Raw genomic sequence first — 21,853 nt, 5'->3', positions numbered from 1 at the left:
CTTCTCAATCAATTGGGTGAAATGGGTTCGGGATGGCAGGGTGTATTCAGGGTTGAACTGGTGAATCATTTGTTGAAACCCTTCACCATCAACCATGGAGAGTGGCCTCATATCATTGACCAGCATGTTTAAGACTGAGTTGGTGAGGACCGTTGCTTGCTGCCGAGTACACGTCTGCTTCCTTTGCAGACAACCGTCTAAGCTACCTTTACTCTCCTTATGAGGACTGCATAAATTGGATAAAAAAAAATTGTTAGACAAGAGTTAACATTACTCCTTTAAACTTTAATATGACAGGAATGCAAAACAATCTAAACATTGAAAGAAGATATATTCCAGCCTGATAGTGTCTTGACTTTCACCATTAACTTGCAGGCGAGGGACTGGAAATGTTGGTTTCTGCTGGCAGTAATGCACCAATAGTGCCAATTAACATGAAAAAAGAAGTACACAACTGAAAAAGAGTACTGCTTTGTTGTAACGTTGGACTGTGAAGTCAAAGCGTATCACTTTTTTCTTTAGCACCACAGTAACATTAATGTTAAAAGCCAAGACAACTCTGTCTATATGTAGCTAGCTAGTTAGGTAACAAGCTAAATATCTTACCAAGTCGTGTCCGCATCCTCCAGAACTCCAACACGCCTCCTCTTCAAATGCTTGTGCATAAATGACGTACTCCCATGATACGTGAGCTCGGTTTTGCATATTCTACACGTGATTTTTTTCCTTGATGCGTCCAGAGTGAAATGCTCCCATACCTTTGATAATTTGGGATGAGAGGGTGTTACTCCAGCCGCAGCAATGTCGCACTGACATTTTTTAAATTTTATTTTTTTAAAGAAAATAAATGTGCAGTCATGTGAATATTAAAGGAGTAGGGAGAATGGGTTAAACTTTCTCCTCACTTAACTCTCTCTGGTTTATTCACCATATTAAAAAACTGCCATGCTTGAACTCAGTCTTAACTATTGTTTTAATTTTGTTTTCTTTTTTACTTTTTCAGTTTGTTCTGCAAGGCAGGAAAAATAGGTCAGTTTATAAGGTGAAGGTGAGCAAATGTGCTCCCTTTGTAGAGGAGCCTTCTTGACATACAGGAGTGTATGCTTCAATTATTCAGTGTGTTGAGAATAAAACTTCCTGCTTCACAGGCTTACTTCTGCAGTTGAACACGTTATTGTTTAGAGGGAAAGAAGGACAGGCCTCTATTAATTAGGATTTGTTTGCATAGACTGATTATGCTGCCTTTGTGCCACCCACAGAGACACCATTGTGTATTTATTTCAGTGTTTGAAGTGTATAGCAACACTACAGGTGGTTATGTCATTTCCTATGGTTTATTGTAATTCCCCAAATGAGGCCTTGAGCATAACATGACATCACTTTCAATGGAAATCAGATAATTAAATATTACTCAGTGTTTAGCCTTTTTAAGTGAAATATGAATCACAGTGGAGGGTCTGTACTTTAGGTGGATTTTGATTTATTTGCTTGGTGACAGTCTTGTACTCTGGTTTTCCCTTGATAAGAAAACCACATTTCATTTCAAACACTGAGATAAAAGGAACTATGAAGACAAAGCGTTGGTTTTTAATTCACCTTAAGTCTATTAACTACAGCCATAGGCACATAGTAATTTGAATTAAGTCCTGGTTCGAAATGTCTGAAAAAAGTGGTGCACACACGCACACAACACACACACACACACACAAAATTGTATTCACTTTCATATTGGAAAGTTTTTTGTATAAAAAATTAATCAGGCAATTGGCCATGACACAGACTATTTCCTCAGTCGCTCTGCAGAACGGAATGCAGCATCATTTACCACAAGGTTATCATGCACATATGTGAGAATGGAAGTAGAAATGACTGTTCTACTGCTGCGGACTACGGTTTATTAGAGGGCTGAACGTTCTTCAATGGAGGCAAGTGACCCATATGGACTTTTTTCTGTAAAAGTAAAGACAGATAGCAACAATAGTTACATAAGCCTGTTAATATGGTTTCTATGGTAAGAGACAGGAATGATTTGCTCCTCAGAGATATCAGGATAAGACCTCCTTTGACGATAATGCCATTTGGCTCCCATCTTGAGATCTCAAAGGAGTGGAGGCATATCGCTGCAGATCTAATGAAAAGCTGTGTGTGTGTGTGTGTAATTGTGTGTCCGTGCATGCGAGTTTGCCTGCACGTGTGCATTCTAAATGGCAGCTGTATGCCAACAGCAAAAAACTGCTGTGATGAAAATGAAAGATATGAGCAGATTACTCTAAAAAAAATGTAAGGAGACATCTACGTCAAGACCCTTATCCATCTATCACCTTTTTCCCTCTTCCAACTCATTTCATTGTTGCTCCTGACTACATTCATGGTTCTTTCGTTCCTCCCACTCAACATTTCCAACATTCTAACCTTCATTTCTCAACATTTGATCCATCAAGTCCTGCCCCCTGTAAAGTAGCTCTCTGCCATTTCTATGAGGGGAGGAGTGGCAGGGTTGTGGGGCTATATTTGTGTGGTCGCAAGGAAAGGATTGAGGGGCGATAAGTAACAACAGCAAAACAGCCCCCCTGCAGCAACATCCAAAACATCGGATCACAAACAGACAAAAAAATATGGGAGGTGGCCGAGTGTGTGTCAGAGTATGAAACCGCGTGTGAGTGTGTATGGCTATGATGATAAGGGAGGGGTCGATGTAAGAAAAGGAATAAGAAGAAGGGAGGGGAGCAGCAAACAGATTATGACCCCCAGCCATGATTATCTATGCCTGCCGCTCTGATCCCCCGCGCCAATTACAGAGATAAGGCAGCCTGTGTGTGTGTCAGTCTACTTTACCTTCTCTGAAGGAAATAAGTGTGTTGTGTGTGTGTTTGTGTGTGTGATGCTTTATCACACAGATGTATTCACTGCCTGCTATCAGAGTCCACACTTTCTCTTTCCCACTGTTCTCTCCAATGTGCAGGAGGGGTGCGCTGGCGCTTTAGCATCCATGACAAGACAACTGCTGTTGATAGCTTCTAGAATTGCAGATGGCCACCGCAGGAAGACATATTTCAGTCGGCAAGATGTGGAGAGGACAGCAGATTGATTTTGCGAAGCAGAAAATGATCGTACATTTCACCTATCCTCCCAAGACTTTTATAGCCCCCTATGGAGCTTTAAACAGTCTTCTTCCCTCTTGCACTACCATCTCCATCCTCCCTTCTTGTTTTCCCTTTCCATGGCCTGATTCTTATCACTTTCCTCAGTCCTCATCCAATGTGTATGAAGCACATTTCCCAGCTTTGCTGTGGCAGGAGGGTATGGTCCCATTGGATAGCCGTCAGTCCTGCATGGCTGTATGGGTTTTGACAGCTCCAGGCTGCTGCCGCTTCCCTCATTAGAGTCTGTTTAATGAGTCCACATCTAACCTGTCGCTGGTGCCACGTAGTGCTGGAAGGAGGCAGACTGATAATGGACTGAGGCTATGCCCGTGAGGCAGCCACATTCAAATTCAACACTGTTGTAGCTCCTCTATGCAGTCGGTGTCTGATCAATTTCGACAACTTTGTTTTGTGTGCTGACATAATTCTGTGAAAAACAAATGCAAAGGGAGATTGCACCCCATGTGGACAGGGAACCCCCCCCCCCAAAAAAAAAATCTCTGTTGAGCACTTAAGCAGAATACAAAACTAGCAACAGGGACAGGAAGTTGGTGCTTGCTTATATTTATAGCTCAATTTCAGATTTTATGTCCTCTAACACGTCCACAAGTTCAACAAACTTTTAAGGTTTTCATAAAAAAACTGTGTGACTGTGGTTGTTAAAACTGTTACTGTAGACTGGGCTCAACAGGCAATATATAAGACATTAGAGAAAGTTAACAGGATACTTTATGTCTGCAGTCAAATATTGTCACCGTGATTACACTGCACAGAGTAATACAGACTAGAACATGAAGGAGAAGAGCAGCTATACATTTTAGTTAACCATTAACCAAAGTGTAATTTTTTTCTTCCATCTGGGTTACATCTGTCTTGATCTTGTAGTTTCTCAACATTTCTACTTTTGGCTGTGGTCAAAGTCGTAATGTCAAACAACAAAGCAACCAGCAACACAGACAAACCTACTGGACTCCTCAATATGCATTATAATATCCACCAAACCGTGAAGTAATTCAATCTGAGTCAGAGTGAATTGCTCTAGTCTGTAAACAGATAGGCCACCACACATATATAACAACTGGGTTGGGTCTGTATGAATCACAACGTGTTACTGGTAGAGACAGGTTGGCTGCCAAAACTACAGTGCATCCCTGAAAGGTCAGGAACACACTGCTGAGGTCCCAGTAAGCAGTGAGGAAGACGAGCATGCCAACCTCGTGCTCAACATGCCCCACAAGCTGTTCAGTGGACCAGGAGGGCAGACCGTGTCTTCTTCAACATGCTGGTTCACAATACTAGACCAGGTCCAAAGATAAAAGACAGACAATGCACCTTTTTCTTCATTTTGTAAGTTTAAGAATTAAAAGTGTCCAAAGCAAAGGTTGACAGAGGATCATTACTGTGGACAACTGTTATTAGAGAAAAATGGCAGACCTCTGCCTTTGGTGTCTTAAGTTAAAAAAAGAGCAGAGACGGGCAGAAAAGACAGAGGAAAAAAATAAAACAAGGCACAGTGCCACCTTTGTTATATCTTCATTCACTCAGTATTACTCATAACTCCCTTCTTCCCCGATTCCTTGTCCTGTGTCTCTGTCTCATTCTCTTTCCACTCGATCATCGATCAGTGGTCATCAGTGTCTACCCCTACTTGCCACCCATGTGCTCTACTTTGTCAAAATAGGTTTCATTACTGTCCGCAACTCCCCTACTAAAACTTCTCTTTCCTTTGCGTTCAACAGTGGTGAAAAGGGCCTCAGACAGCAAGAAAGTAGCTAAAATTTGCTGAGCACCTAATCAGCTAACAAATAGCTGAATACATGATTTAAGACTAAGCTTTGTAGGTCAATGTTTTTCATACAAATACTGTCTATCACCTTCCAAGCAAGTCCTTCATCTGGAGTTTTGCCCTTCCATTTGTGAGCACTTGGCAATAACAGGTCTTCGGCTCATTTTTGCAACTCGGTGCAGAGAGTGTTTTGGCTGATCGGCTCTCTTTTGAGATGCTTTTACCAGCAACAAAAAGATCAATCTAATCTGCATCTCATAAAATATATTCAAATGAATACAATATAGGGCAAGTCAATAACAGTCTGTTTTTAAATATTTCTAAAGTATACAAGGAGATCACAAAGCAACTGTATTTGGGTATTTATTTATCTCTCTCTCTGTCATTCTACAGCTTTGGTGTCACACTAGGAGCCTGTACTACGAAGCAGGATTTTAGGTTATCATGGTAAGTTCAAGTTTTAAAACATAGCTTCTAATAAACGGAGGGAGATATCATCACATTAGATGAATTGATAATTGATATTATCGCTTAATTTGAATTCAGTAAAGATGATTTGATTCCTGACAGAATCCCTGACAGTGTTATACTTTCATATTCTATCACAACAGCTCGGAACATGAATAAACTATGACAATAAATAGTAATAAACCTAAATACTATATATTTTATTGGAATTTTTTTTTTTGCAATGCTTATGAATGAATTTAATCTAGTCTGATTGACCTCTTCGTTGGACAAAAGGGCAAAAATATTCACTCAATAGTAAACTTGAAACATTCCTATGCTTCATTACATTATATTTTAAGGCTGACTTTAAATAATAATAAAAAAAAACATTTTTAAGTGCTTATTTTCTATTTTAGTTGTTTGATTATAATATTTTAATTTCTCTTTGTAGAATGTCACTTCAACATGTCGCTGAAACCGAAGTTACCTGCTGGTATCAGTGTTTCTTCTTGTATCATATTTAAAACTTCCTGGATCTGACAATGTTGCTTGTAATTAGTGACTCCGCCTCTTCCGCATGAATGCGCTCGTAGCTGGACAGCAGATGTTGGGATAAGTTAAGCCAGATAAGAAAAACATATTCTGGGTATGTTGAACTTACTTCATAGTACAGGCCCTAGGACATGCTCGGTCAACACTTGATTACCCATCTAGAATTTGGAATTGACACCAGAGCTTTATGTGATGATTGTAGATGTACATGCCCATATACATAAATGAAAGCCATTATATTAGGATACTCTTATAATATTCTTGTATTTCTTCTGGAACTTTGCTACCTGCCTTGTATATTTGACTTTTTGACAGATTTTGGCTTGGAAATTTCTATCATAACACTATGGATAGTGACAGAACTAGAGGTCACAGTCCTGTAAATCTTAATGTAAACATCAGCAGACATGTACATATACAATTTTTCACGCATGGGTGTCCTCACACAAGCATACTTTTGCACACTCCATTCCAGCTGAAGTTAGGAAAATGCTCTGATTACATATTCCTTTGAAGTTCATATAGGCTTCAAAGCACTTTTTTATCAGGCAATTTCTGTTTAACATTCAATGAGGCATTTGGGTCATTTCCATCAAAACAGGTACATAGCAATATATGATAAATGTGTGGAAATTAATTGATGTTGCATCAATGAAGCGTATGAAGGGAAGTGTAGGTTTTTCCTTTTTTTTCCTCCTGTCTTTAAAAGATGACTTCTGATTTGAAAGATGATTAGGCAACTGCAAGCAAGGGCTGCATACAGCATATCCAATGTATTTACTCACAACATATTTTCTCAATGGTGCTTAGCTGTGTACTAGTAGCATACACACAACTCTTTAATTTATGTTTTAACATACATGTTAATTGATGGGAAAAGTGTAATTAATTAATGCTGGCCATCACTGGACTAAATGATTGCTTTTAACATAAATCTATTTATATCTAATGGTGTACTCATCTCTGAGGTTGTGCATATCCAAGGCATTATGTTAATAACACACCCCTCTTATTGGCTCATTGCATCACATTTGCCCTGGAGTTTAGAAGGATAAAAAGAACATTAAATATCGGAAGGGCTATCCTCCAATGGAGCATTAAATTGGCTTTAAAAATCAAATCCCTACCCAAGCATCTCCAAAATAAATGTTACACATTCTAAATCTGATACATGCTTAAATATCACAAACTGTAGGATGCTGTGTGTGCTGGGGCAGCTTCTAGTGCCAACTACAAATCCATCTTTGACATCTATTTGGCTGAGATAGGGCATGATGACTCATGGTTTAAGTGAGTGATTGGAAACTCATTCAAATTCAATATTTGTAAGAGTAAGAGAGCCATCTGCTTTGAGACAAATGAGAGAGCAGGGGCGGCAGCTAAGAACCCAATTCAATACAAATTAGAGTGAACAGACCATACGTTCAAATTTTAAAAGGCCATAATACCTGCTGTCCTTGAACACATGTAAAATATCAGGGCAACATGGAATTTGCTTTCAGTAGTCATGATGACTCTGAAGAACACATGGGGAGGAGTGTCACACCTGACAACCCACATGGAGGAAGCTAAGACTCAGAAAGATGATGGCTTTGGTGACAGGGATGTGTGCGTGTGTGTGTCTCTGGTAAAGGAGGCAAATTTAATTTAATTTCTCTGCCCATGTGTCAAGTGATGCATCGGTGGATACACATCCATGTGCATCAGTATTTGTGGGAGTGCATATATCTGCAACAGCAGAGGATAACATTTTACAAAACCTCTTGCACTATTAGTCATCACTGTGCGATACAATGTGAGCCTACATCCACTTAGCTGGAAAATTACTCAATTATATGATCAACAGTAAGTCAGTGGGAAAAAAAATACTGAAGTACTTACTTTGAAGTGAAAATCAATAGGATTTCATCTATTATGATTTGACTCTTGCAATTAATTTGAAACCACTGGTTTTGTTTTTTACTCACATGAGCAAAGTTAACCGCACCCCTGGTCAATATATCCATATACTAAACAGCCTTCTGCCATAGTACCATGCTATTTGTAAAGTACTCTGTGACAGAAGTTTCTGTGAAAAGAACTTTATAGCGTCCACAAGCTGATGTTTCACTCTACCAGAAGGTTTTGTTTGGAAGCAACACAAAGATTGCGGTAATCAGCACGAGCAGCAGCAGCTGCCACGGCTCAAAATAGCATTAGAGACTCAAACTACCCAAACAGCAATCAAACCAAAAACTATCACATTAGTATATGTACAGTATATATATCTTATGTAAATTGACAACCCCAGAAAAAAAACAACTTCTTGCAATAATGTATGGGTACTATGGGATACCTCTGTGACCTCTGTGTTGGATTTTATATCCAACACTTCAACTGCACTAACCCCAACAACTGCAATCATGAGAGATCAACCACATTACAGTGGTTGATATTTCCCTTCAACATTCGCATAAAAAGGGGCAGAGTCATAGTATATGTACAACTGCAAGTCTACTGCCAGCAAAGCAGTATGTTTTCAACTGTATCTTTCTGCTCCAAGAGCAAACTATGGAAAAGTGAATACAAATACAAAGTTAAACACATAAGCTCAAAGCTAAAATAAATAGTTGCTGCTGGCGAGACAGCTGGAAAAAAAAGTAGACAGTGTCAATGCTTATGTTAATAGACTCATAATATCACTGCCACATCATTATGTCATGAGTAGATCAGAATATAATTACATTTGTTCACTCTATTAAATTAACGTGTTACTTATATTCTTATGACAAGTTTAGTCATATTCTTTCAGCTGCAACCTTAGTTTTAGAGATAAATACATATAAAAGCATAAATCAAACCAGTGAGTAGGCTTACTTTTAAATCTTAAAAGCAGATCAAATACAAGGTATTGGTGCTTTAATGAGTCTCTGTTGTATGACGATACTAGTGTACGCATGCAGAATGGAATGGCAGACAGGAGCTGGCCCTCCACTGGAGAACACTCCTGCTGAGTGCCCCTCACTGGAAGGGGTGGAGGGGGGATCTCATCAAACCCTGGTGGCAACAGCAGCTCCAAACAGGCCACATTTAGACAAGGTATGTGCCAATTGTTAATCTACTGCGTTGCAAGTTAAACAACCTTTATAACATACAAAGTTTTCAGCACAACAGGTGGACGTAGATAAGTAATTTCCTCCAACGAGAAGCTATCTCATTTAAGAGCTACCTCTACAAATTGTTTTAGTTGCCTTGTGCAGACAAATTAAAATATGCCCAACCAAACCCTATAAAAGTCACAGAACATAATTATATTGACTCTCTAGAGAATACCAGTCATGACATTGTGACCAAGTCACACAGATACGTACAGTCTACAGTAAACTGTTGGCTATCTGTCAACACATAGGATAAACAATTCTAACTGCTTGGCTATGCAAGGACTTGTTGTATCTGCTACTGTCAGGTAACAAAAGGAGAGCATATTTGGCCATTTTTCACAGAAGTGGAAAATCCCTATGACTGCCACTATATGTTTGACTTGTTCGTTTTGTTTTAAGTGATGCTTACACACTGAACCGTTATAAGTTACACATGGACACACTGTGTGTCAGTCTGCTCTGGAGTGTGTACTTGCAGGCCAAAGGGTATGACATTAACAGATGGAATGCTTGCACCCCACATGCTTGCCATATGTCATGCCAAATTCCATCTCATCTAGCACGAAGAGAAGGTGTTGTTGGCTGCAGAAAGGCCACCTTTCCAACAGATACCATCATCCTGACACCCTGACCTGACCGGAGCTGAGGGCTACAGCTCCCCTCCATATCATATCTGGTCGCATTAAGGTGGGAGAGCGGGATCACAATGCATGGCAATAAAAACACAAGGCTGAGCCTCTACTTTCCTAACCCTCTCAAAGCACTCCAGAAATGAAAAGGGCAAAGGATCAATGCTTGACAAAGAGCGGTTTTAGAAATTGTTACACCACAAACGGAGAAACAGCACTATTAGCATAAGGACAAATAGGACTATATGCTAATGCTGTTTGAGTGCTAAATGGTACACTAATGATGCAGTATGAATTGCCCTTATCCCCTTTAGTGTCTAAAAATGAAACCAAATTGCTTTTGCCCCTCTTCCTCCGATTATCATTAAGTGATCACTGCATCTGACGTGATGTCATAGCAATGGTAGGATCACCTTTTGTGCAGAAGTGGAATAAAAGGATTGTTTGGGCAGATGGTGCCAATAGAATATTATAATTTGTAATTATTTATTTATTTTTGCTTCAGCTTTTATGTGGTCAGTATGGAAAATCCAGCAATTCTGTTACCAGTATATTACATCTAAATATGCCATTTTTAATTTTTTTTTTCTTTTTCATTTGTCAGCTTTTGTTGAGATCAATGATATTCAGTAAATAGAACTTTTTTTTTAATTCCAGAACTTTAATTCCAGAACTATATATATATATATATATATATATATATATATATATATATATATATATATATATATATATATATATATATGCTTACTGCTAGCAAAGTAAAAGTGATCAAGAAAACCTATCTGCATAGACTAACCAGTGGAGAGACTTTGGTACACTGATTTTCTAACTCAAACTCAAGGCTTTCAAAGAGCGTGAAAACAACTGGGAGAGGTCATGGCATGGAATAAATTGTTGGCAGCTCTGCCTAATTCGCTCCCTCTTTTTTTCCTCGCCTCTCTTCCTCTCCTCCATACACTTACACATTCATGTTTTAGGGTCTTTTATTGAGTGTTTTTGTGTGACTGTGGCCACAAAGCCCAAAAAAAAAGTGAAGGTTAAATAAAAACATGCCCTTTAAAAGATGCTGAAACACAGTGTTTCACATCAGTCACTGATCATGGCTAATGCAGCACCGGTAAATAGCCACGTTAATGTTTTACAGAACCGTTAAATGAAGAATTTTTTTTTTTTAAATGACTGAAGAGGACTTTCCATTTTAGTTGTAGTTGTATGAAGAAAGTTCTGCAGCATGTAGAATCTGTGTAGCGTTGCAGACAGTCTCTGATAGGGAACATATATCTCAAAGTAGAAAATACAAATCTGTTGTGACCCCAACCACCATATACAGTATTTTACAATAATGCAGAATCCAAGTGTCCTGTGCTGGGATAAAAAATAAATTAAAAGATCACATAATATTCCCTGTACTTGTCCGACATCTAGTGGTCAACCTGGGGTATTGAGATCTTCCAGGCATTATTTTAATGGGTCATGCAAGAGCCTCCACACACAACAAATGGTAAAATTCCTCATGCACAGTGGTGGAAAAGAGGGGGGCATTGAAGTCGGGATGGTACTGCGTTCCCTTTCAGTTTAAAAATTCAGAAGAGCAGATCTCAGTCTGTCACCCAGCAGCACACTGCTCCTCACGTCGTACGTGCGCTCACATGCACACGCGAATAACAAAATGATGGGGAGGCGGAGTGATCCGAGGTGTTCTTATTAACATTACTAGTGTAGAGGCCATTCTCAATACATATGGTTTGCCCGCGATGTTGCTGGTTGCAGTTTTGTTTTTGACACTCAAAAAGTGACCTGCAGTAATTGACCCGCGGCAACTGCTGCACAAACAGCTGTTCACCTGTTTAATCAAAGTTCGGTTCAGAACCCTGAACGAGTTGTTGTTGTGAGCACACCGTTGAGGTATTGACAGCGTATTTTACGTTGACCAGTCCCAGATACCGCTGCTTTGGAGCTGATCAGCTATTTTAATAAACTTCAAAATATGTCAGGGTGATACAATGAACAGTTCTCCAATTGTTGTGTGCCGTTATTATTTTTATGCAAATAATATTTTCAAAAAAGCTACTTTTCCACCTTGAAGTTGTAGGTGTGTCAAGGTCCATATTACATATATAGGTTTTAAGGCTACAGCACACAATTGTTTACAAGAGTTTCCTTTTTTTATAGATCTAGCCTCCTAAATTGCTAGCAAGTTCACCAGATTGTTGTATTTGACGTTAAAATGCGCACCACCGTTTCATTCATCTACTGTAGATTATAGTCTGTTGTGAGCGCGCTCTTCTCACGCAGATAAGTACACCGGGACAGATCACGATTAATTTAGACGGATATGTACACCACTGCACGTACACGCTGTCTGGCATTGCACTGCTTAGCTCTCATTACACATTCTTTTTTTCCACTATGATCCATGCTTGCCACTTATCAGTATCAGCACCACCAGCCATGGTGAGACATCTGCAGAGTCCACCTTCCAAATACACAATGAACATAACTGAAACACAAGCAAACTTTGAAATCCCTCACAGCAGTGTAACTTATATAAATAAAACACTTCAACTAACCCAATTAGCCTTAACTTAAGCGCCATGAGCAGAACAACAATCCAATACATAGACGGCCCCATTAAACAGCTGATTTACTGCTGCAGTTCCGTTAACGCCATTCAACAAACTGCAGCCATAAACCAATTACACAGTCCCACAATGTTTCCGTGTGAGTTTTATGCTGTTTCAGGGAGGTTTTATAATGTTATCAACCTGTACTAGGTGTAAAGAGAGGTGTGAGTGAACGTCGTGGGCTGTCCATTTTCAGCCGTAACATGTTTCACGAGCTTTAGCGGCGCGGCACTAACTCCGGTCACTAACTAATTAAATACCAATAACCGCCACCTGTTGACATAACAGACTTAATGAGGCACGGGACAAACAACCGAACCATGCTAGCTAACCTTAAAGCATAACTGCAAACAAGTCAATAAGCAATTTAAAAAACAACAACAATAAAATATATTAGCCTTATTGCGATGCCCTTGGCAGCTGTTACAGACGAAGTCATAATAAAGTTGAACATTCGCACTGACACACAAAAGCATGGTGGCAAACGTGTGATTTTCTCCAATTTTTTGTCATTCGTGGCTGGCACCACTTACCTTTGGGCTAGTTGCTCAATTTTCACAGACCATGAAAGAAATAATTGTTTGCTATCACTTTGTCAGCATGGGGCAGAAAAACATTTGCTTTCTCCGAAAAAAATAAAATAAATTGCAATCCAGGTGCTGACATCTCTCAGTAGATAAACAATTTCGTCTTTTTGTTTTTCTATGGTCCCAAACTGTTTGTCCTACATTGCAATCAAGCAACGTCTGTGTGCAGCCGAGTGGAGCCAAGACTCGGCGCTTCATAGAACATGGGAAAATCCGACAGGGGAGTGTCGAGTTGCCCTTTTCTGAACGTGTTTTTGAGACAGTTGAAAATGAACAGGATGGCCAATAAGGAGGGAAATAATGTCATTGCTGGGTGTGGTTGGTAAGCAGAATGAAAAATTCAAAATAATTATGGAAGTGAAACATTAATGAAATTTCTAACAGAAAAGGGGAAAATTACAGTGACAGAACTTATTGAAAGAAGGAAAATACAACATAGAGCATGCATTGCACAAAAAGATGAAATGAGCTAAGATGAAATATGGCACTGAGAGAAATAGGTGTGCAATGGGAAAAAAAGTTTATTGAAAATATGGAAGAGCGAATACATGGGGAATGAGAGTGGTGGTGTCGTTTCGTCATTGAGGTCAGCACAGAGCAGAAAAGGGCCACTGCACAGAATCAAGATGAGATAGACAGATACATTTTTTAGTCAGAAAAATGGATAGAACCACTTACTGAGGCTACAGTCTATCCTGATACAATCTGGCGGGAGAGAGAGCGAAATGGTGAGTTCAAATAAAAAGAAAAGGACAAAGAAAGAGACAAAAAGAAAGAAAGAAGAGAAAGGATAAAGAGAGAGAAAAAAAGACATTTTACATCCTTCAAGGTACATTCTGCAGACAACCAATCATTGCTTTGAGGCCACCATCCGGGGACAGGCTCTGAGTCAGGATCACCCTTTTCCTCCATCAGTCCCATCGTCTATCCCTCCTTCCACCCACTTAACCCCAAAGCACAGCAGAAGACAAGCTTACACAACAGGACAGCATGATGCAATTTCAGCATCATGTTGGCACTACTTCAAACATGAAAATAAGCTATGCAAAGTGCTCTGCTGTTATAGCATACAATAAAAACTTAATGTGATTTCAGGGACAATATCAAAGGTATTTTGTGTATTTGGAATTATAAGGTTCTATATGGATGAAACACAGAATCCAATATTTAACACAACCTTCATGTACTTTGCATCTGTTAACATAATATATATATATATTTTATATATATATATATATATATATGTATATCAAAATTTCCTTTTTTCCCCTTTGTAAATTATAATACTAAAAAGATATGAATAATTTCATTTTACAAGTCAGGTAGAGCCTAATAATTTGAAGATCACAAAATATTTCAGCCAAAATTAGATGACCCATATAACTTGAGGTGCTTGCTTTATTGACTATCGTTGTAAATAAATACTGTAACCTTTTTTCCTGCGTCTGCTGTGTCATCACTAGAGCAGACACATTGTCTTGCACCTGTAACCTCAACCCCTCTTTTCCTGGCAATTTTGGAAGCACGTGCCTTCTGCAGCACTTTGGGGCCCTTAGAAACCCAACAGTGTAAATGACAAGAAAGGGTGATCTGCACATCCCAGCCACCTCACACCTGGTGCACAAAAACCACAAGAAATAAGACCTGACTGTGTACTTGTTGTTGCAAGTGGTGCAACAAAGTACAAACTGAGACTTCGTCTACAGGGATCACTGGGGTCTTTAAATTAATTTATTACTATGCGGCCCCATCTAGTGGCTGCAAACTGCATGTGCATGTGGCATGGTGTGGTTGGGTTGTGGTCTCGAGCTGTCAACCGCTACAGAATAGTGGAAATAAACAGCCAGGGACCGGCGTCACTCTGTAGAGATGAGGGCGGGCATACAAAAACAATTCTGTTTTAAATAATTAATAACAAATTCATCCCAACATATTTTTTTTTACTGATAAACAGTAAAAAGAAAGTCGGGAGGCATCTACTTCTCAACCAGGCGTCATCTGAAAAGTGTTTCAGTATCAGACTTAGCTTCAGCTGAAACATTGTACAGGTTATCATCATTATCTTTTACTAATGAATATAATTTTGGTTGCATATTTCCAAATAAACCCTCTCTTTGTGATTATTTAAGAGGATTTAATAATCTTCACAAAGACTTAAAGTCTGAACAGATATAGAATATTATCTGCTGATTTTGAGAGGCATTTCAAATTTGTTGTTTATTACTCTCCTTGCAAAAGAAGTATACAAATCCTGAGCACCACTGTAGTGTGACCAGTGGAGAGATGGGACATTTAGATAACTAATTTGAAGAATTTATGTAATAGATGGGGATTTCTAACAGGTCAAGCTGTGGCCCTGTGCACAGTCAGTACAACTGTGTGTGCAACTTCAGTCATCCACAGCTGTGAGCCGGTCTCTCTGACTGTTTGATCCGAGGGCCGCAGACATACAGGCCATTGAAGGGATGAAAAGTTCCATCTTTTGAGTTGTGGCCAGGTGGGGTGTTTATGAGAGACAGATGAGGAGAGGAAGAGAGGGAGGGCAATAGAAAATAGACAGAGAGACAAATAGAAAAAGAGGAATGTCCACCTTTGTTTATCCCACAGTCCATTTCCTGTCTCTATGGTGGATTATACTCATATTTTAAGGGTGCACCTCTGTCATGCTCCTCCTTGTTCACTGCTGAATGTCTGCTCACTCAAAGGATCAAGGCAGACTTAAAGTATCCAGAGCTGGAAGGTCAATCCCAGCTTCCCCAGAGCGCTAATATTCATTGCAATGAAATTTTAATGAAACAAAAGGTCTGCATTCACGAAGCCAGTTTTAGCAGAAATGCGTTTGCTCTCTATGGAACGATCCATCTTACAAACCTCGCTGTACAATTTCACTGACCTTCTCTGATCTAAGATTGCCTTTCAGACCTCTTTAAACTGATATTTAATTACCAGTGAGGTGGATGTGTAGCTTGTCTTAGCACAACCTCAAGGTAGAAGTGGCACCAACCAGCTCCTCAGATAACTCCACAAAAAAAAGGGGAATAGTGCAGGACCCTGAGGAGGAATTAAACAGGAGCAAGGCCACCTTTAAGTTTCTAGAGACAGGTCAGTGGGTTAAGGCTCCAGGTCGGGCCAAGGATACTGTTACAGATGGAGCTTTTTTAAGGAGAGGAGGTACTGTGTGGCTTCACAGGGAACAAAAATAAGACAGTTGATGCGAAGAGGATGGGGTGGGATAAGGGGTCAAAAAATGGGAGAGAAATGACTGCAGAGTGTCTCCCCTCAGTGGGCGAAAAAGCTATTCTGGGGATGCCTTTACATTTTACTTATCATTTTTTGGTATTATCTTCTGGCAGCAGGCACTTTATCAATTTGTGGAGGAAAAGTTTCTGTATTTGTACCTCAGTTTTCTCATTTAATTATTGTCTTCTGTGGGTAACGGTGGGTTAGCTTTTCAGCCTACTGTATTACCAACTGTACACATACATTTAATCAAGTGAAATGTATCATACAAAACAAATAAATTTAACTGAGTGACAAATTTAGAAGCGTTTGCCCATAAATAATATAAAACAAAAAAAGGGGGGGTTAAAACTCGAAATGCCAAATCATCCCTTTAAGTTCAGCGGTATACAATGCTAAGAGACAGTGTGAAGATGAGGAGACAGGGGGATGCTAAGGGAAAGGTTAGCAGGGACATCTGCGATACACCACGATGGCCTACCGAGGTTCACAGTGAGCTTTACTCGGCCCCCGTCCAGCTCCAGTCGCAGGGTGTCCGCTGACTCCTTGGAGGTGGTGGCCATAAGCAGGCCATACGCCCGCTGTGACATGAAGCGCATCGCCACGTCCTCGGCCTCTGTGTGCATCGTGACCGGCATGATGATCTTCAGGTACATGCTGCCATCATAACTCAGGACTGTCGCCTCTGGACAGGGGTGAAGTTGAGGACAGAAGAGTGACAGAGTGGGTAACTCATAAAACAGGCGAGAACGCAGATGAACACAGACATAATCACAGATATCGCCACGTGAAACCGCTTGTGAAATTCAGGATCAATCTAACACTTAAGAAACAGATAAAGTCTAAATGGCATGTACACTTTATGGATCTCAAAAATATGTATCATTACATCAACCCCCCAAAAAATACTTTTTTTCTATTTTCATATTTTAATCATTTTAAATGTAAAAAGATCTAAAACAAAATTCTCTTTTTGTTGAAAAGCGAATCATATCTTTCAAAAGACCAATATCAATCATTGCTGCAATTCGTAGGCATGTGAGAAGGTTTATAAGTAGGTTGGCAGCACATAGACAGCAACCTCAAGGCCTTTGTCACATCTTGTGTTTTTGTAATTCCACTTTTGCATGGTGCGCCATGCTATTTCCCTGATGAATATAATTTTGTCTTCACTTGTGTCAAGCTAATGCTTGCAAGTGTGCAAAATGTGCTCTTGACTTCTTATATGGCCATTCAAATTTTCATCAGATGTCACATCTTCTTCCCAAAGCACAAAAATGAAAACACTCTTAAGAAAAAGAAAACCACAAGACAGACATGCTCACAACAAATCAAAAATCTGACAATGTCAAACTCAAAAGTGCAGCAGGATCTCAAACCATCCTTGTCCACTCTAGGTACAACTATTGCTAAGCTCTTTAAAATCAGCCATGGCATAAAACGGACTGCTTTGCAGAGTGCCAGATCCCAGAGGTCTGCTCTTATTTTGTCATGTATGTCAATATGTGTCTCCACAGGCTAACATGAGTCACTGTCACGGGGTAAATCACATATTTAGGTTACTGACAGTGTAATAACATGATGCTAAAAGATGAAATCCCTGTGGGTGGGCTGACTGGTTAAAGCAGTAATATTTAAAAAGCGAATAACACAGCTTCACACACATTGGACCAACACAATTCATCTTTTTTGTAAAAGACCCCTCTTGCCTTAAAATGGGATGAAATATAGCATACTTATATCAGTCAATCAAAATAATACATAGCTCATAAGGAATATTCATTATCACCCTGACCCCTACTCAAAACACCATCAGTGCATTTAATTTTATTGTGGCTTGGTGGAATTGTGTAATATCCTCTAGGTTTTATGCCTCTAATCACTATCATTAATTGCCCTTACACTCAGTCTACTGACAGAGACAGAATTGTCTGGTTATGAGAGGAGTGGTTCTCTGCCACATCCTGCCATAGCACAGAACTCCACTAGATGGCAGAAGAGCATGACTGGAACAACATCTGTCACATGCGCCCCCAAAGACAAAACCGTTAAAACGGTACCCTTAAAAAATAAAGACATTTCATCCTCTATCCCACTGTCCTGATTTGAATCCCATCTCTCCTTCCCTCATTACCATCCTTGTCCCTCAGAATCCTATAAACTCATGGCTCACTCACCCCTGTGGACGTGCAAAGATGAACCATGAAGTGAGGCCTCTGCAGCTAATTGTGGGGAATCAGACGTATGTGGTGCTATTTGACTATCTCGCACCACCTGGTTTTGCATGACGGGCACAGATGGCGGCAGGAGGCCTGGCTGCTCTGCCTCACTGTTGCCAGCCTCTCAGCGCTTCAGCATCGATTCCACACCCCCCTCCCAGACTCGTGTGGCATTTGATTCACATACAGCTCCCTGTGGAGCTCTTGCTCTTACAGTACAGCAGCTGCTTGCTTGTGTCAAATACAAGGCAGCACATTGTCAAACGTGCCGAAATGCTCATTCTACACTTATTTCCCTGCTCTGGTTTATTGGATGGTGTGCAAGACATTAATGTTTTACACTTAGATAATGTTGAACATGATGCATTGATTATGAGAAGTGATGATTTCCCTCACTGTAACTGTTTGGGGTCAGACTGGCATTCCTATTTGGGATTTAGAAGCCCTAAAGATATATGTCCCCTTCAACATAACCGTTCCTTACCTATCTCACAGTTGGAACCAAGGTATCCGGTGCCGGTACAATCACAAATGTAGCGGTTCCAGCCCTCTTTGCACAGACCTCCATTGCCACACGGGGTACTGCTGCAGCGCTTCTGAAGCTCACGGGTGCAGAAACTGCTGACACCCAGCGCACTCTGGATCTCAGCCAGGCGGCGGACGTCGCGGCTCTTTCCGTCGATGAAGAGGTCCCGTACACAGCCTACGTAGCCGTAGTTGAGTAGCGCTGTCCAAACCTCGGGCGGCAGGATGAGGTCTGACTTAGACTCCGGCAGCCCACCCAGGTACATGTCACTGTCCAGGTCCAGGATTTCACTGCCCTCTGGGGAGCTGAAGGGCATGCTGCGGCTGTTCACTGAGATAGATCCTAAAAGACGGAAGTGCAAACATGAGATACTGGCACAAGATATTGTTCAACCATAACTACACTACATTCATTGCAAATGGGGTGAGGTTTATGTGTATGTTTGTCCACGTCCTCTATGCATCTTGAGAATAATAGTTAATGACTCAAAGAGACTGGATGTGGTCTGGATGGGTGACTGAGTGGGTGTGAAGCCAAGTGGATGAGTGAATCGGCAATTAAGTGAATGGATGGGTGAGAGGGGCAGTAAGTGGATAATTTAGGGACATAGACCAGGCAGACAAAAGGCTGAGAGAAAGGAAGACAGTAACTTGTGTATATGTGTGTGTGTGGGTGTGTGTGTGTCTGATGTGTCTGTAATAGGCTAAATGGAGGAGAAGGGAAGCAGAATGCAGCAGGGAGTGTGTGAAACAAAAGGCCCTCTCTCGTTCTCTGATTAACGACTCCGTCTTAATTTTCTATTAAAAGCCAATTACAGCTGGAGCAGCGGTGAGATCACATGCATGTGTGCACACACGCACACACTCATTCACACCAATCCTCATTAGAAGACGTCATTAGGGTGAGATATAATGTCCAAGGTGCTTGCCTACCTACAGATCATTCATCAGACACCGCACACTCAAGCACAGTGCTCCTGTTGTGGCCACATGCAGGCAGAGTCATTGAAGCACACCACGCAGGTATGAAAAAATCCAACTTATATTAATAAATAACATTAGACGTATTCTGTTTTCTGTTATGCAGTTCAACCTGCTCATACCTGGAATGGCTATAAAATGTGGATGATGAATGTGAATAAATAAATATGCAACAAGACAAATTGCAGATGAGTTGTCAGTGTCAACACAAGTTTAAATCGACCTTACCTTTCCTCCCTTCCCTCTGGAAATCCACATGGCACCATTCACCATCATTGACCTTCTTGTTGCTGGCCTTCAACTTCGTTTTTCCAGAGCCCATATCGATCAGCAGGTACATATACCCATCGAGCAGCTCCATGGCAAAGTAATCAGTCTTCAGCTCCCTACTGGGCTTCTGCTCTTTGGGACTCTGAGGACGGCCGTGGCTAAAAAGCAAGAGGCCGCTGGGCTCCGTAGTGCGGAAGTCAAAAGAGATGGAGCCCGTCTTCTTGGTGTTCCACTTGGGCAAGGAGATGAAGGACTCTGGGGTCTCGAAGGTGACGGGGTCTAGGGCCGCCACGTCCTCACAGCGGAACACCAGGTCACCGTTAAGGGTGATTTTAGGGTCACGTTCGATGGCCAGCCGCGACAGCTCCAGCTTAAAGTCATTGTTCTTGTACACCACCTGTATAGGAGAGAGGAGAGCAAATAGTACCAAGGTTCTATTTCTTAATAAAAGAGTGGTGGTGACATGATTATAGATTCAAATGTGGCATCTAAAAATTTTAATAATATAAAAAATCTATAGGCTATACCAGATTAAAAAAAACGTTCACTTGCCAATCTTGGTATATCATATGTATATATAAAGTTTAACACAATGTTGCCTTTATAACCCAATAATTTTCCCTTAGACATAGTATATCAATATTGGACCCCAAAACACACAACAACACATCAACATGAATTGATCACGCCAGCATGTTTGCAGACTCAAAAGGGTAAACGGTTTTTTTTGATAAGAGCAATGGCCATGTCAGTGGTTCCTCGTGCTGTAGCATGTAAAATTACATCACTACACAGCATTTTTAATTCATACTAGGGATGCACAATATATATCGTATAGTCGGAATTTTATACTATTATTTATGTATCGGATAATTAAATTATGGGTGATAAATAGTCCAATAAAAAACAGCGCGCGGTTGTCCTGCTAATGACGTCATACTGTGGCGAAACCGCACCAGACTCTCAGACTGCAGCTTCGCTCCACTCACATTCTACGTTCACACACGCAGATAACAAACTTTCGGTGAATCGCGACTCTGGACAGGTCTTTACTGTTGCTGCTCCACAGCTGATCAGCTGTTGATTCAACACTAAACGTCCAGCCCTGCGCTTTCTTGGTCCTAAACAACACACATGACAAGTGTGAGACTGAGAAGATGAACGGTCCCCGAGATATGACTGACACACACACATTCTGATGTAGTGCTTCACAAAATGGAGGACCTGATCATTTGGTCCTTTGTTCGTAGCATAACGCAACACGGCTAAGCATAGGAGTGTTTAACCTTAAAAGTGTACTGTACTGATTTGAGTCAATGTTTTCACTTAATGTTGTTGTTATATCTATCAATAGGTTATTTTGGTGTTAGGATCCTTTGACGAACCCTCTCTTAACCTGAAACTCTTTGTCCTGCAACAAATGGCCTTATCAGAGAAGCACAGCATGTGGCCGAGCCGACATTTTGTAGTTTCTTTGTTCACCACCATCTTGTTTGTAGTACTTCTTAGACCTTTGACCTTTACGGCCACCTAGTCTGTGTACTCACCCAGACACACACACACACACACACATACAATCTCAGACTTATATATATATTTCGTTTGTTAGATTAGATATTGTTGTTTCAACTTGTCTTTTAAATAAATTTTATTAAATATGCAGTCTGGTCTATTTAATGTTGCTTAAGTGTGAGTATTGCCAAC

General features: G+C 40.4%; 1 protein-coding gene and 1 long non-coding RNA gene across 4 annotated transcripts in view; one reads left to right on the top strand and one right to left on the bottom strand.

Annotated features, from left to right (window-relative positions):
* Nucleotides 1-21,853, bottom strand: part of nrxn2b (neurexin 2b) — a 675,914-nt gene that overhangs the window by 332,511 nt on the left and 321,550 nt on the right. For both annotated transcript variants that reach the window (XM_047329457.1, XM_035625686.2), the window contains 4 exons: nucleotides 20,108-20,546; nucleotides 18,858-19,241; nucleotides 16,636-16,839; nucleotides 13,593-13,619 (listed from right to left, as the gene is read on the bottom strand). In XM_047329457.1, coding sequence (XP_047185413.1) covers nucleotides 13,593-13,619; nucleotides 16,636-16,839; nucleotides 18,858-19,241; nucleotides 20,108-20,546 — 1,054 coding nt within the window. The remainder of the gene's footprint in view (nucleotides 1-13,592; nucleotides 13,620-16,635; nucleotides 16,840-18,857; nucleotides 19,242-20,107; nucleotides 20,547-21,853) is intronic.
* LOC118300860 lies at nucleotides 6,505-10,391 on the top strand. 2 transcript variants are annotated; one of them, XR_004790171.2, is made up of 3 exons: nucleotides 6,505-6,532; nucleotides 8,861-9,009; nucleotides 9,632-10,391. It is a non-coding gene; the product is annotated as an uncharacterized LOC118300860 (long non-coding RNA). The 2 variants fall into 2 exon arrangements; XR_004790173.2 differs by lacking the exon at nucleotides 6,505-6,532 and adding an exon at nucleotides 6,555-6,603.

The sequence above is a fragment of the Scophthalmus maximus genome, chromosome 2 (genome assembly GCF_022379125.1).
Source record: "Scophthalmus maximus strain ysfricsl-2021 chromosome 2, ASM2237912v1, whole genome shotgun sequence".
Classification (NCBI taxonomy): Eukaryota; Metazoa; Chordata; class Actinopteri; order Pleuronectiformes; family Scophthalmidae; genus Scophthalmus; species Scophthalmus maximus.
This window is presented reverse-complemented; position numbering and strand designations above follow the sequence as displayed.